The 16,273-nt window shown below is 49.6% G+C and overlaps 1 protein-coding gene across 2 annotated transcripts in view; it reads right to left on the bottom strand.

Annotated features, from left to right (window-relative positions):
- Window positions 1-1,334: 1,334 nt before the first annotated feature.
- The window catches only part of znf469 (zinc finger protein 469), a 66,291-nt gene continuing 51,352 nt past the window's right edge, over window positions 1,335-16,273 (bottom strand). For both annotated transcript variants that reach the window (XM_030426216.1, XM_030426217.1), the window contains exon 3: window positions 1,335-14,552. In XM_030426216.1, coding sequence (XP_030282076.1) covers window positions 2,538-14,363 — 11,826 coding nt within the window. In that variant the 5' untranslated portion in view covers window positions 14,364-14,552 and the 3' untranslated portion in view covers window positions 1,335-2,537. The remainder of the gene's footprint in view (window positions 14,553-16,273) is intronic.

Below are 16,273 nucleotides of genomic sequence, written 5' to 3'. Positions count from 1 at the left end.
CCTCGAGGCACCCGAGGGTGAATTTGTATCTTTGAGGTGCTGCTCATGACTTTTGCGCTGTGCTGCGACAAAGGTCGAGATGTAACACAACGTCCGGCTTCACGACGATTTGAATTCCATCCCGCCTGGAGGAACTCTGATCCAGAGAGTGGAGAGGAATAGACAAGCAGACAGCCGAGCACGGCCTGTAATTCATGGACAGTTATTCTTGCTGTTTTTTTTTTTTTTTTTTTTCTGTTGTCGTCAATGAGTCCAAAAATATGCTCTCTGTGGGTGCTGCCAAACCAGTATTCCCACCAAATTAATTAGAGAAGTTATTTCAGCAAACAACAACACTGCGGTTCTGTTTGCTCCACACTTCCTCTGAATGTCTGCCATGGTCACCCAATTAACGCACGGCCTGACCGTTTGTTTACTTTGTTTACAGAAAGTACCGACATGTTCACATCGCCGCGTAAACTCCGATTAAAGAGTGATGACATATCGCGGGCCATACTGTAGTTATCAGCCGTCCTGATGCACTGTGCATGTTACAATGTGATATGTGAGTGTTTCCGATGCATCACAGATGTGTGATCTGAAGAAAAAGCTGCCACATATGTAAAGAAATGCTTATAAAATCAACACATAGGCTGATTCATTTGTTGATTAGTGTCAATAGACTCACTTTCAGTCAGTCCACAGCTAACTGCAGAGAGAAAAGTGTGACTTTATGTTGTTCACAGCAATATTTGACAAATAATCTAAACTCTTGTCTTTCTTCCCTCTCCGTCTCCTCCTGCTCTCTACCCAATCTATCCCCCTCACAGCCGCTCCTCTCAGGTTTTTTTTTCTCCCCTTTTTCTGACCTCCGTGTGGACTCCCTACACTTTATGCCTCCGTGTCCTATGGCTTTTTATTCCTATGTGATGATGAAAAAAAATGTTCGTGTAGGAATAGAAGCCATTTTACACGCGGCGAGATGAGCGACATGACAGAAGCACTGACAGAAGCGAGAGCCGCACGCCGCTGCCGGAGACTGTAACATATGGCTGGATGAATGTATCTGTCTCGTGCCGAATGTTTCCCTGTAGTAAAAGACACATTTATTCTCATCTCTCACATGATGAGTGCGCTCACTGAAGTGCTGATCTGAAGACAGAAGAAGTCAGACTCTGTTGTGTGTGCACCTGTTTTTTGCCTCCAGGCACAAGCGGCTTCCACTGTTTGCAGTGTTTGATGCATGCGGTGACAGCTGCAGTCCGCGGGGATGGAAAGTCAGTACATTTGCAAAAAAAAAAAAAAAACTTGTCACGAACGAGAACAAAAAAAAAAAAAGGAAGAAAAAGAGCAAGGAGAGACCAATACAGATCTTTAATAACCAACTATAAAGGAGGCACTTAGTGAACCACTTTACAACCTGCAAGAGGCACTGCATTTCCCTTTTCTTCTCACTCTTGATTCTTTTTTGCACATTATTAAAATAAAACTTTGACATGAAGCATTACACCAAACAACAATCTACCTACAATATTATACAGTATAAGATACATACAGTATAAACAAGATAAAGCACCTTTGTTGTCCTAGTAAATACTATTCATAATTAAACAGTTGGAGTTACAGACACAGATGATTGAGTTTGTGATTTGTGTGTGGTATTATCAGTGCATTGGAAGATCTCCGAATACAGGTCTTTGGGACTGTGATGTCCTTGCATGCACCTGAGTTTATTGTTTTTTTTTTTTTTTTACGTGGAAGGTTTTTTTTTTCTTAATCTTCTATCAGCCTACATATGTACTTGGATGGTTTTTACACAGTATCTTTAATAAAAAAAAAAAAAAAAGTAAAAACAGTCGGATGAATGAACTGTAACTGCTACAGATCTCACGTTCCCTTCCGAGGACATTGGCATTCACATTACAATAAAAAAAAAAAAAAAACACGATGTAGCACCAGGTAATATTTATACAACAACCAAAAAAAAAAAATATGCTAATATGATGAATGTCAATGCAGTACAGTAAAGTTACAAAATAATACAAAAATGAATATTTGGAAGCATGTACGAAAAGGTGCACAGACAATAGTCCAGGTCAGTTATGATGTCGCTCGGTCCTCTCGTAGAAAAAAGACTTAAAAAAAACTGATAGAGATCATGTTATGAATGCAAAACGAACATGCATTTCTTAGAAGAAAATATTGGACTGTATTTTCAAGTATTCTTTTTTTCTTTCCTTTAAGGTAAATGAAGTTTTAATCTCCGAAAACGGATAATATCCTACAAAAGGAAAAGTAGAAAAAAAGTGTTTTGTAGCATCATTTTATGACCCGCCCCCCCCCCCCCCCCAGAAAAGATAAAAATTCATATCTGCTGTTCGTCCTCACATTTGTGTCATCAAAAACACATGTACAGAGAAGACATAAAGTGACTACGTAAGTATTTAAAGATAGCGTTTCACAGAAAAGAGCTGTGCAATCTCATTCACCATAATGAATTGTCTTAAACATTTTTTTAATAGCTGTGAAATTTACAGTCCCGTATTCACAGATCCATCTCAGTTAATAGATTCTGACGTGTCCTTCCTTAAAGGAATCTTAAAGCTTGTCAGTTTTTGGCCAAACAGCTGACTTAGGAGGTGGTTCTGTGACTCAGCTGTCCGGTAGGAATGGCTCTCCATCGACCTGACCCCCATCTTTGGCCTAGATTTATTCAGAGAATTGTTCATGGAAACTGAGGACACTTTAGAAATAGGGGGGTGCAAAGGACGTCCCAGAGGTCCCTTTTTGGCTTTGTACTCCCCGTTAAGAGGAGTCACGATGTCCGCTTTCTTCTGCGCGCAGCTGTCGAGCAAGCTCCTCTTCGACTGCAGACCCGTGTTTGAGGTCTTGCACTTGGAGACGATCTTGTTGCTCACGACGTCGTCCCGCACCGAGGACAGGACGGGGTAGTCGTTGGGTCCGTCTGACTTCCTCTGCAGAGACGGGTTCGCACACTTGCTGGGGCGGAATTTCTTTTTGGCCCGAGAGTCGACGCCAAAGTTCTCTTGCGTGGCTGGAGAGGAAACCCTCTGCAGGCTGTGGGGGGATTTGACGTCTTTCCTCTTCTTCTGCGGTCTCACGGACTCTTTGTCCTCGTTGGAGGCGGTCGAAGCGTTGAGGGTGGCTCTGGAGTGGAGGACTGGCGTGGATTCTGTAGCCTTCGTGCCGTTTTTAGTGTTGTCAGCCGTTTTGTCTGAGGCGACTTTGTCTTTCGTCTGACTGCTACTTTCCTGCTCAGCGCCGTGAGATAAAGTCGTCTGTTTGCTGTCATTATTTGAAGCTTTCGACGCGTGATGCCACTGCTCCTCGTCCCTCTGTTGCTCTGTCAAATCAGCAGCTAATTCATGCTTTGCTGACTCAGGTGCCTTTGAAACTGCTTGATTTTCTCTTGAGCTGACAAAAGAGTCCTCGCTGGGCGGGAGCGAATCTGTTTTTTCCTCAGTCTCGGCTGTGTCACCTTCACCCATTTCCTCCCCTGCACGACTGCTCTCTTTGGACACTGGCCATGAGGTTTCCTCTGCTCTGATGCAGACTGACTCGCTCTCCTCTTTCACATCACATGGGTCAGTAATTGATTTTCCATTACCCTCTTTATCAAAAATAGTTGAGGTGGTTTGGTCAATGTCCTCTTTCTTGGGTGACTCAGAGGAGCCCAGGTGGATGCATTTCTCCAGCTCCACAAGCAGCTCGGAGTAATCCTCAGCGATGTCCTCCGTCTTGACATTCGTATTGTTTGTGTCACCGTGGTATTCGTTCGTGATGGTCTGCGTGGAGTCGTCTGCCGTGGACATGGAGGCTTTCGAGGACTGCGTTTCAGCGTTTTGATTTAGGTGCAGCGAGCTGACGCTGGCGATGCCGCTGTCTGAGCTGTTTTCCTGCAGACTGTCGGAGAGAATTCTCCTCTTCTTACTCGCGGGCGAGTCACATTCATCTTCTTTGGGCGCCGACGCTTTGACAGGTCTGAGAACACCTCGGAATTTGAAAATTTTGTTCCCCCCTGACAGGTGCTTCTCCATGTGGCGATCAAACTGCTCCTTCTTGGAGAAGGTGTAGTTGCAGGTGCTGCAGATGAAAGACTTTTTAATCACGTGCATGACATCAGCACAGAGCTCGCAGGTGTAGAGGGTGGTGTGTTTCGAATCCAGCTCGTCCACCTCCTCGTGCTCTCTCTTCAGGTGGCCCTTCAGCTCCTGGGCCTCCTGGTAAGAGACGGGGCACTTGTGACACAGGAAAATCTTCTCCAAGTTGTGAACCACTAGATGTCTCTGGAGTTTGAAGGGTTTGGGGAACTGTTTCCCGCAGTGGTGGCAGTCTCTCGAGGGATCTTTGCAGTTGGGATGCATCTCCACACTTTTAGGCGTGTCAGTTTTGTGGAGGACTTCCAGCGGGGTTAATGTGCTCTGCTTCCCGCCCGCTCCGCTGCTGCTTTTAGCTCTGTGAACTTTTGGCTCGGCCCCCTCTGAGGTTTTCCCCTCTCCCACAGCGCTGTCTGCAGCAGCAGCGGCGGCTTTGTCCTGCTCTTTAGTGGCTTTGCTGGACTCCCTGTTGGTTTTGCTGGGGCGGTGCTGCATGATGGAGGTGATGAAGTTCTTCACGGCGGTCTCCTGCATGAAGGGGATGCCCAACATGGAGCCTTGTGTCTGACCCCTCCGGGCAAACTGGGTGGCGTGTTCTCGTAAATGCTCGTTGTACATCCACACATCCGAGATCTCCTTCAGGCACATTCCGCAGGTCCAGATACCCGTCTTGTTCTTGGCGTGTTTCTCCCTCAGATGGTCTCTCAGCTGCTCCCTGGAGCTGAACTTGCGCTGGACACACATGTAGCAGGTCGGAGGTGGGGAGGGGTTGTGGGAGAGTTTGTGAAAGTTCAGTTCGCCCAGCGTGAGGAACCAGGTGAAGCACGCCTTGCACTTGTACTGCTTATCTTTGACCTTTATTCCACCGTCTTTCCGTTTCCTTCCCCGCCGCTCCGTTATTTTCTTTGACTTCTCGTCATCTCTGTTCTCCGTCTCGGCGGCGACGATGGGGGGAGCCACCGAGATATCCTTGTTGGAGTCGAAGAACTGAATGTCAGGGAGCTGAAACGTGGTGTTGATGTTCTGGATGTCGATGCTGTGGAAGGCCTGGACGCTCTCTGCGACGCACGGCTCCGCGGTGTAGGGGGCGGCGGGCAGCGAGCACGGCGCAGGCGGCACTTCCTCTTTACAGGCGCTGGGATCAGAGTTCACTGTTGGGCTTCCATCGAAGTCACCGGGGGGACTTGTGGATTTCTCGTCGCCGCTCTCGAGTGGATTCAGCAGGCTGTTCCCGAGCTCTTTAACATTCTCACGAGCATCCTGCTGATCACTCTGCTGAACATCTGGCTTGGCGTCGGCCTTTAATGTGCTGTTGTGGCACATGTTCAACATGATGGCATCGTCGAGTGATATCGTCTCGTATTCACAGCGGCTCGTCTGATTGTCGCTGAATGTCGGCTCTGCTTGACTTTGCACGAAGCTCTCTGAGGGAGGGCAGTCCTGAGTCACGTTCGAATCAGGCGATAGCTTTTGTCTTTTGTTTCTTTTGCTGTACACCCTCGGGCACTTTTTCCTTTTTGCCTCTTCGTCTCGGGGGAACAGCTGTGAAAACGTGGTGTCATCGTCGAGCAGGGCCTTCAGCTCGGGACTTAAGCCGGCAGGACTGAGAGGCGACGAATTCAAACAGGAGAGGGGACGCACCTCGTCTGAAGGGCCGCTGTTTTTCTCGCATTTTATCTCGGCTGCCACTTTTCGGAGAATCTCTCGGGCAAGGCTGTCTTCTGATCCTCTCTGTTCACACATCTCTTCCTCGGCACACAGAGACTTTCCGTCACATTCTCTGATTATATCCTCGCGTACAGATATAGCGCTCTCCACATTATCGTCTGTGCATACTTCCCCATTTGCCATCTCTGTCATGCTTGTACATTTCATCTCCTCGTCCTTGTCAGTGGTTTGATTTAGCTCCACAGTTTCATTAAGCACACTCATCTCTTTTGTCGGAGATCGGGGCGCGTCGTCGGAGCCGCTGCGAGGGATTTTCTCTGCTCCGGTTCTGTCACCGGTTTTCACCTGGGCCTCTGGAGATTTGGGCCGCTCTTGTAGCCCGCCGCTTTTGAATTCAGGAGTTATAGCTTGAAGTATGTCTGTTTTCAATATATTCAGCTGCTCATCAGAGAAGGGGTCAGGCTTTATGTTTACCTCGCTGTTTTTGTTCTTTCTAGCTTTGTTGTTCTTCTTTGCTTTCGCCGGCAGCGGAGGGTTCTGATGGCCCGTTTCATCCGCCGCCACTGTACTCGCCTCTGTTGCCATTTCCTCCAGGAGTGACTCAGTCTCTGCTGCTTTAGATATGAAAGTGCTACTTGTCTCGGGCAGCCCGTCTATTTTTGTTGGGTAACAGGTCTGTGAATCATATTTATGTTCTTTCTCGGTGGTTTGCGATGCTTCATAAATAAGCACGGTCCCCGGATGGCTTGGTGTCGCGCTCTGCGGGCCGATGTGTTTCTCAGCTCTGACCAGATGCTTCATGGCCTTGTGTCTCTTTAACCCCGGCACGGTCCTGAAACACATGAGGCAGATTTCGCAGAGCACTTTCCCCTGTTGAGCGCCGTTCCGTGTCTTTTTGGGGGACATTTCCTTGTGTACTTGTAGCGCCGTTGGACAGGGGCCAACCTCTATTGTTGCTTGTTTCTCTGATGGGTCTGATGGAAGAAGAGGCATTTGTTCGTTTTCACAGATGACGAGCGGCGTAGGAGTGGGCGGACCATCTGAAGTCTTTTTCCGGACGAGCGTACTGTCCTCGGCAGAAGCCTCGAGAGAAGCTAAGTTGTCTGATTCAACCTTTCTCAGCAGGGCCGCATGAATATGTAAACGCTCATCGGGCCCAGTTGGATCTTGGCAAACGTCCATGTTGGTCTTTACATTATCAGCTGAGGAATCTTTGCTTGTGTTTTCGGGTGGGAGGCCCAGTGAGAAACATGTGAATTTCAGACCCTGCTGGAGGACCAGTGGTTCATCTGATAAGTTGAGCTCAGCTGCAGGCTCTGGTTTCAGTGTTGCCTCTGTGTCTGTGTCTGTTTTGTTAAAATTCAGTGCGGGGTCGACACTCAGACACTCACACTGTCCACAGTCACCGCTGGGACTCTGCTTCATGTCGGGAATCTCTTCAGCTTTGCCGGCTGGCGAAATCGGTATGTAGTCGTATTGATTCAGTTGCGGCGGTTCGTCCGAGATGCTGTTGTAGTTGAAGGGGCTTAGCTTGAAATCGTACATCGGGCCTCGCTTTTCAAGACCGCCCGACTCTTCCTGCGGTTCTGCCGAGCTGGTCGCCGGCAGCGGGGAGGGAATGGCGGTGTCGGCGCCGGGGATTTTACACACCATGATTCCCAAGTCCAGGGGTGGCGGGCTTATCAGAGAATACTCCATCACGGCTGGTTCGTCGCTGTTTAAGGCCTCTTTGATGTGGCTTTCTTCTTCTTTGTTTACGGGGGATTTCATATTCTGAATCGAGTCAACAAACGCATCGCCGCATTTGCTTTGTGGCGGACATGAATCCTCTTCCAACTCCCATTTCTGCATGGGCGTTTGATGAGAGGTGGGTAGGAGACCGGCTGGTGCGGCGGTGCGTAGAAAAAGACTTTCTTCCGCCTCCTCTGTGCATGGTGAGTTTTGGTGACTTGCCATGAAATCCACAGGAGGATGTTCTTTGATGTCCTGAACATTTAAAATCTCCTCTCGCTTCTGAATGCTGTTAAAGGCGAGATCTGTCTCGCGGTCGGCGGAGTCATTCAGTGAAGTCACTTTGCAGGAATCATCGTCAACGATGCCGCCGGGCTGCGAATGAATCAACAGGTTACTTGGCTCGGTGTTGCGGGCAGGCGAGCAGTGACTGGTCCTCTCTGCGCTGGTTTCAACCAGTATTGGACTGCAGGGCTTGTCTGTGGTGACTATCTCCACTGACATATCAGTCGCTGGGCTGTAAGTCTTCGCAGGGCTGCAGTTTTTAGCGGGAGACAGTCCGATCAAATGATCCCGTTCTGCCGTTTCAACAGTTATGTCCTCCATCACACCGTCTGAGCACTCAACTTTCAACTCATCAGCATGTGATGAATTAACGTCTCCAGGACTGTGATGGTTATCAGTGGATTGCTCTTCGAGTGCTGCTTTGATCACATCCGGAATTAAACTGGAACCAGCAGGGCGAGCTGGTGATGAAGGCCGGCGAGCGGACTGAGCGGCGACTCCCTTCACCGCCTCTGTTTCCTCATAGCCGCCTGTCGAGTGTTCTGGACCTTCTCTTCCGCCTTTAAATGACTCGTTCACATTGTCTGCCGCGTCGCTTTTCCCGCCGGACTCCTCCAGCACATGTGGGTCATGTGTACTCACACTTGAGCGGTGAGCAGACTCAATCAAATCACTATTCTCAGCGATATCCGCCTCTGAAGTGACTTTAGTCTCAGCCTCGCTTCCTTTGTTTTCCGCGGGCTCGCCGGGCTGCGATGAAATTGGATGCTTTCCATCGACAGCGGGGTCAGTGCTGTTAGCGAGAGATGACTGTGACTCACTCAGAATGAATTCACCATCGTCCTTCCGCTCATTGATATTTCGAGGTGATAATATATTCTCCTTGCCAGTAATTGCTTCCTTTTCTCTGTGATCTTCCCTCTCGACTGCATCAGTTTCCTGACATTCAATTTCTTGATGTTGTTGACTCGTGCGAGAGGTGGCATTCGGCTCTTTCTGTTCCGAGATAATGGGTTCTTTTTTGAATATAGAGTCTGATATCACCTCCAGGCTTTTCATTAGGTTTTCTGTATATCTCTTCTGTTCTAAGATGTCTTCCTTTGTTTCTGAGGGAGTCTCGCTTTCAGTGTTTCCCTCCTCTGATTTCCGCTCGAGGGGGAGCTGTGGGTGCTCGACACGCGAGGCCGCGGAGATCAAATTCTGTGCGTTGTCTTCTTTTTCAGTGAAATGTTCAAGGGCCCCTGGTTCATTGTGGATGGCAGCGTGGGGACTGTGGTGTCCGCCCATTAGCTCGAACTGGAACGGACTGGCCCACGGTTCAGTGAAAGGCTCCGAGGGCAAACTGGTCACTCGCACGTCGATGGTTTGCACGGGGCACCTCATGTCCAGACTGGAGCCTCCACTCCCTGAATCATCGCTCAGACGTAAAGGTGAGAATTTGCTCATTTGCAGCTGCTTGGGGACGTCCTGAGCTAGCAAGGATGGGCTCTCCATCTTGGTTGTCTGCAGCTGGTTTTCAAGCTCATTCACTATTCTTTTAATCTCTAGCTCATCCTCTGATGCACAGCTGTTGAGATTTGCACTGTAGTCAATTATTTTCTCTGGCAGAGACAAAGGAACATGATCGTAATCTGGTTTCTTTTCGCTCGATTTCTCAGAGCTGCCTTTGTACTGGGATATCTCATCCGGCAGCACGGGGCTAACTATAAGATTCCAGTCTCTTTGCTCCAGGAAGGGAGAGAAGGACGAGACAAACTCCTCCTTTTTATCAGCCGCGGCCTCTATCGAATGGAAACCCTCTTTCTGGATCGGCATATCCGAGTAGAGGCCGCTGTCGAACCCGGCCAGGTCCCCGAACATCGACGACGTGTCGAACGAAAGCGGGGATTTCATGAGCCCCTGCTCCTGATCCAGAGGGTAGGGCATGAGGTTGAGGGCGTCCTTTTGTATCAGCGGGCCTTGGCTTTCGGTCGGAGACAGGCACACCTCATCCATCAAAGAGGCGGAGAGAGACGCCGGCTTGTGTGTGTCCAGGTCGTTGACTAAAGTAATGGGCTCCTTCACCATGCAGACACTGTCGCTCAGCTTTTCAAATGTGCTGCTGTCTGATAGTTCTGCCCGCGTGGCTCGGGGCTCCTCTCTCCGTTTGCCCTTTGTGTTTCTGTCAATATTGAAATCAGTTTCTTTGTTGATGGCGGGAGGGTGCGAATCAGACCGTAGTGGCTTGTTATCTGGACTGCTGCAGCGCGTCGGTTCTTCCTTGAGGCGCAGCTTGTCCGTCCTCTGCAGGGCGTTTCTGTCTGAACACACCGTTGCGCCTGTTTCTTTTCTGGGAGACACTTGCTTCCCTCTGGATTTGGTGTGAGAGCCTCGGCTTTTTTCGCCGCTTTTGTTTGCGTCTTTCGCTTTTTGCGAGGACGACACCGGCTCACCGACGTCCGGGTGCGAATGATGCTTCTTTGGATCCTCCGTGCCGTCTTTGTTATCGGAGAGAGCGGCTTTGTCGGTATTGTACTTCTTGACAGATTTGGTGAACGTCAGTGCTAGTGTGCTGGACTCTTTACATAACTTCTGCGGGGAGGACCTTTCGTACGTTCTCTGCTCCGCGGGCTCTTTCTTTTTGATGTCTGTCTTCTTCTCACAGTCAGAGTCAGTGCGGTCAGTGCTTTTGGGGCTGTTGATACTATCGCTGGAAACGCTCACAGATGTGCTGAGTTCACTGCTTGTGGACGACCTGCTCCCCCTCCTCCTGAGTCTCTGGTGAGAGCTGTGTTTCTCGGGCGAGAGAGAGACCTCCTCGCTTTTTTTCACCTCGAAACACTCCTTCGACTCGTGCCTCCACGCCGCCTGGTCCCTCTCGCTCCTCGCTCGCCATTTGCACTCCTTGGTGTACGTGTATTTGCACCGGCTGCTTTGATTCAGCCGGCCTTGGCTCGCTATCTTTACAGGCTCGCATTCGTCGTCCGAGTCCGAGACGTAGTCGTATTCTCCGAACGCGGGGTTCTGCACGGTGGGAGTCACTCTCTCCATCACGAGGGAAAACTGGAGGTTTTTGGTGCCTTTAACGTGGAGCTTGTGCAGCTTATTTTTCTGTTGAACTATTTTGTGAATCAGCTCTTTGCTCCAGGTGCCCCCTCCGGTGCTTTTCCTCTTGCTCTCTTTCACCGCGCTCCTCGAGGTCGGCGACGTGGAGGCCTGCGAGGGCGCTGACCCTCGCAGCGCGGCGCTCTCCTGAAAGCTTTTAACGCCGCAGCGCTCAGAGAACTTGCTGGATAAGAGGAACCTCTGTGTGCTCGTGTTTTCGTCCTCACTCTTGCACAGTTTTCTCGCCTCTTTCACTTTGCCGTCTTGTTCCCTCGTCTTCTCCCTCGGGGCGTTTCTTGAATTTTTATGAGAGGCTTCTTTTTTTATGTTAATTTTCTCGTCTTGTTCCAAATTCAGAGATATTTTCTCGAGCTTGCTTTCTGTGTACTGTTTATCCGTCTCAGGGCTCTCCACATCAGAGTCGTAAAAATACTTTCCCTGCGTGAAAGACCTGTCATCATCGGCTGCTTGTTTATTTTTGCTCTCAAAGACGAGGGATTCTTTGGTTTTCAGACACTGCTTGTGTGATGTCGCTTTAACGGTGGTGAGGTCATCGTCAGCGAACGCGTCGATGAAGCTGCTGTCTATCTCCGCATTGTCTGACTGATAACCCAGGCCGTTCAGGGCTTCTGTGATGAGGCTGTCTAATTTGGCGTCCTCCATTTCCAGCTCAGGGAGAGCGACGGGGAGGTTACCGGGGCCGGAGAACAAGTTGAGCTTCATCGGATCGTCCTTACTGTCTCCTTTTGTTTCACTCTCAGATATCAGCTCTCCATTCTTATTGAGGCCCAGCAGGGACAAGTGAAGGTCAGACGGGCACCTCGACATCGAGACATTCGCCGTCGATGTCACCGCTTTCGCCGGCTCCACGTGGAACTTTCTGCCATCCTCCAACTTCGATATGTCTTTGAGGTCATTTTGTGAGAACGCGTGCTGGGCACAATATTGCTTGTGGCCTAGGAATGAAGCCAGGTTGTTGAAATTCTGATCGCACTGCTTGCACGTCAGGAGCACGTCTAACTGGTCGAGATTGGCCGCGGCTAGCGAGGTCGCTAGCAGCTGATGTGCAGAGTACGGCGGTGGCGGCTGGTGATGCTCCACCCCGAAACTGTCCATGTAGCCTTTGTTTCCATCCATGGCGGACTTGGGATGCGTGCCGTTCTGCAGGTAGCTCATTATGTCGTCTTTGGCTCTGTCCGGCGCGTAGGGAAGGTTTCGCGGCGCGTCGGAATGAAACTGGTGAGGGTGAGAGCTCAGGTGGTCGGACGCTAGCTGTGTTTTGGCTTGGGGCTGGTGATAAAACGGGTGGGGGTTTGCCGACTTCGACATCTGGCTGTCCTCAGAGCTGATGTTTACAGGACTGGTGGACGCCGGGGAGAGGGAGGAGCAGGTGCTACTGGACGCGGGGTTGTGGACCGGCGAGGGCAGAGGAGATTCATAAGGGGACACCATCATGAGGCCCATAGGTGGGACCTGTAATGGAGGATAGCTATAGTTTCTTGTTGGCGCTGCCGGAAGAGACTGATTGAGTCCAAAATACACCGCTTTGTTTTTGGATTCGCAGACTTGCGCGTGGCTCATCTCTACTTTGAAAGTCGACACCGTGTTGCCGCTGTGTTTTACAGCCTCTTGTCTTTGGTTTGGGAAGCCGTCGCTAGTTCTGCTGTTCTGAAACGAGCCGGGGTTTTTCAGGGAGCTGTGTTTATGGGATTTGCTGTCATCCTGCCAGTCAGAGGGGGAAACCATGTAAGTCATTTTTTGGCTGCTTATTTGCCTCGATAGCTCGATTCTGTTCTGGTTGGGCATGGCAGGGGTCGGCCGTATCTGCTGCCAGGGCATTCTGCTATTTTTAGCTGAAGTCGGCCTTTGGTCAAGTGCTGGCTGGTTCTGAAAGTGAAACTTATCATTCATGTCAGAATACTGAATCGTGTTTTGATCTGCCGGTGAATATGTCTTGTTGGACCCTTCCCATGCGTGTGGTAACCTATTCAGAACCTTATTATTGATGTTTTTATCGAAGGGCATGGAGCCCGTGTGCATGTTACTGACTGCAGGGTTGTTATATGTTTTTCCGGGAAAGTGCATTTGGGAGCCTGGACCTTGTGAAATATTTCTCGCATGGTGCACACTTCCTTGAATGAGTGTTCTTTGGTTGGCAGCTGTGTCTTTGGGGTGACAGTTCCTCTTACTCCCCGAGGTGATGGCTGCATCCCTACTGTCTACTGCCTGTCCAGTAACGTCTGCGCTCTCAGGCAGGGCCGTCTTCCCCTGCTCTGACTGCTGCGAGCTGGAGCCCGAGCTGTCACTGCTCGCTGAGTCCTCACTCAGATTCCGGGGACATTGGATGGAAGTCGCTACCCCTTGAATAAACTGTGACTGTGGGGGCTGAGGATAAGAGTTTCTATCCTCCGGCTGCTGTTCGTTACTGAACTGGGTGCTGTTCTGGGCAATGTTTTGCCCCTCTCCGGGCGCGAAGGAAAAAGAGTTGTGGGTCACGTGAACAGAACCGAGTGAGGAGTCTGTAAAGTCTTGGGATTGCGGGTTCTGTTCACAGGGAAAAGAGTCAGAGGTCGATTCCTCCAGAAAATGATATCCGTATTGAAATGGAGCAGGCACAAAGGCACCCGCCTTATTAGCTTCTGTAAGGGCAGTGGATTTTTGTGATGAAACCCCGTAATTAGCACCATTAAAAGTCCGTTCGGGAGACTGCCATGTATTAGAGCCACTCAGCTGAAAGTCGGCCAGGATTAGCTGGCTGCTGGGCTGCGTGCCGTTGTTCTCCATCAAGGCCGGCTGCTGCTGCTGCGACAGGGTCGGATGTGAGTGGGATGTCGTTCCACTTGAGGAAACCAGTGCCTGTGAGGTATAGCTTGGGGAGGTAAGGTTAGAGGAGGCCTCCTGGAAGCAGCGGCTGTAGTTGAGCTCCTCTTGCTGTAGTTCAGCTTCTCTCTCTGGTATACTGGGGACGTGGAATCTGTAGCTGCCCGAGACCGGGCCACGACTGGTCTCCAACTTCTTGGGTGGCGAAATCTTCTGCTGTGGGTAGGCGATGCCAATGTTCGGGTTGGAGCGTGGATTAGTGATGCTGAGTCTGTACAGCTGCTGCGGGTTGCCACGCTCTGCCTTTCCTGACCGCTTCCCCTTTTCGCGGCTGCGGCCCTTTCCACTCGGGGACTGGGGGCTGCCTTTGCCCGTCGACCAAGTCCTGTCAGTGGCAAATTTTGATCGGTTCTGCAATGACCTGAAGTCAATCTTCCCTGTCTGCTGTGGCCGTATGACAGCCTCACGCTGCTGAGGACAGTCCCTTTCCTTCTCTAGTTTTTCAACTTTGGCCCCTCTGCTGCTGGCTCTGGCCTCAGTGCTGGTGCTTGAAAAGTGCTCTGTAGTCTCCTTTGTGGTTTTGTCACTCTGCTTATCCAGTGCCGTCCCCTCATCCTGCAGTTTGGACTCAGCGTCCAGCTCTTTGACAGCATGCATTCGCTGAGTCTCTCCAGCCATGGTGCACAATGCGTGCGGTGAAGGCCTGGTCCTCAGAGGTGATATCTGGGAGACAGGGGCATCGTCTTCTGGGTAGTATGAATCAGTAAACCTCCAGTGGCAGGAACTGCAGGGACAGGGCTGCTCGCTGCAGGTTCATCTCTTCGCTTTCATGGTGAACCTGTGATCCGGCACCGAAGCAAAGCAGACCTGGAAGCAAAAGAGAAAAGAGCGGATCAGATGTCAAGCTTATTACTCTTCGACTGAAAAAGTAATGTAAAGTGATTATATTACGTGCCTTTTAAATAATAATTATACAAAATCTGGCAATACAATCCAAACATGCAAGCAAAGCAGCAAACACTGGTGATAAAAGAATGCTGCATCTTTAAAATCAGCAGAATCATTCTTGAAAAAAAGATAAAAAAATAGAAAAGCTTATGAGGAATTTGTACATGAAACAAGATATTAAAGGGTATGTGAAGAGGAGACACTAATAAAGACACAATTTCAAAAAAATCTACCATCATGTGTGAGACTGAGTACAAGTTCAGTGTTCCCGGTTTCTGCCAGCAGAGAGCACTGTTGCAGCGTTTCACAGAGGAGCCGCACAAAGCACCAGTGTAATCAGGAGGGCATTTCAAAAAAACTGCCAAAGTCAAACACTCCAAGTCTTGGAGATACTACTGACACTCTTTATTCCTACAGTAAAAATGCATTTCAAACAACTAAATGCATTTCCATCAGAGCGTTGGATTTCATACTTTACAGAAGTGGACTGATGGCTGCAGGAGTATCACAGCCCCTAATCCTCTATATAAACAATCACGCAAGGAAAACCAGTCTGGTCTTGACGCGACGAAGCTCACTATAGTACTGAGGATGAGAAAAATACAGTACACCAATCCAAAAAGAGTGCTGCCAGTGAATGAATCACAGACTCCTTAGGAGCGAGGACACAATGCCACAGTGTTCTTTTGCTACAGAGGGCTGCAGGTTTAGATCATGGAGGAATATCAGGGATTAGTCAGTCAGCCATTAGACAGTGAGGACTGTGGGCACACTGACGTTTGTTGCCTTTCCTCAGGCATCCCAGACACAGCTTCTCAGGTCCCGGTTTACTTTGGCCCCTCCGCTGCCTCTGCTTCTTTTGAGGTCGGACCAGATGAAACCTGGCGTTAGCACCAAAATGTAATTTCTAGGCCTGGTTACCAAACTTCCATCCCACCTTCTTGTCTGGCTACTACCAAAGCCAATGTTGGGGGTGGCCTGGAGGTTGGAGGGAGAGAGAGAGAGAGAGAGCACAATTCAGCCAGAGGACTCGGGTCCAAGCCTCTGTTTTGGCTACCGTCCACCCTGCTGAAGTGTCCCTGAGCAAGACACATTCCTGGCAGTTTTATAGTAGTGCTCTTACGGTTTTTTTTCTAAGGATGGTCCTGGGAAGATTGAGTAAGAACTGTACAATTACACTGCAGTATTACTGTATGAATGTGGCGCATGTTAGCGTTGCATTGAGCCTCTCGATCGTTAACGACTGATTACCCAGCAGGTGTTGAAACACACCTTCAGCAGCAAACGTTTAAAGTCAGTTTGGCGAGAAGACAAAATATTAAAAATCTTTGCCCACATTCACCCTCAGACCTCAGTGGACTGATAATTCTGACATCTTGTCATCAAGCGAAGAGCCAAATGTGTTTGTTTGCATAATCCCCTCTGCAGAGGATGCAGGAAATATGTCCACCAGAATCTTCATTCTCATCAATCTCTCAGGAGCTGTTCTGCCCTCTCGGGGGTCATTCTGAGATCAGCATCAGATGTTTCCATCCAGAGCGCCTCTCTTCCAGTCCGAGGGGGTTCAGCTTTTATCAGCCAGCTTACTGTGATGCACTGATTTAATTAGGACTGTACACCCACATGCCATTTTTCTTCAT

Source organism: Sparus aurata, chromosome 8 (assembly GCF_900880675.1).
Source record: "Sparus aurata chromosome 8, fSpaAur1.1, whole genome shotgun sequence".
Taxonomy (NCBI): domain Eukaryota; kingdom Metazoa; phylum Chordata; class Actinopteri; order Spariformes; family Sparidae; genus Sparus; species Sparus aurata.
Note: the sequence above shows the minus strand (reverse complement) of the source record. Positions and strands in the feature narration are given on the sequence as shown.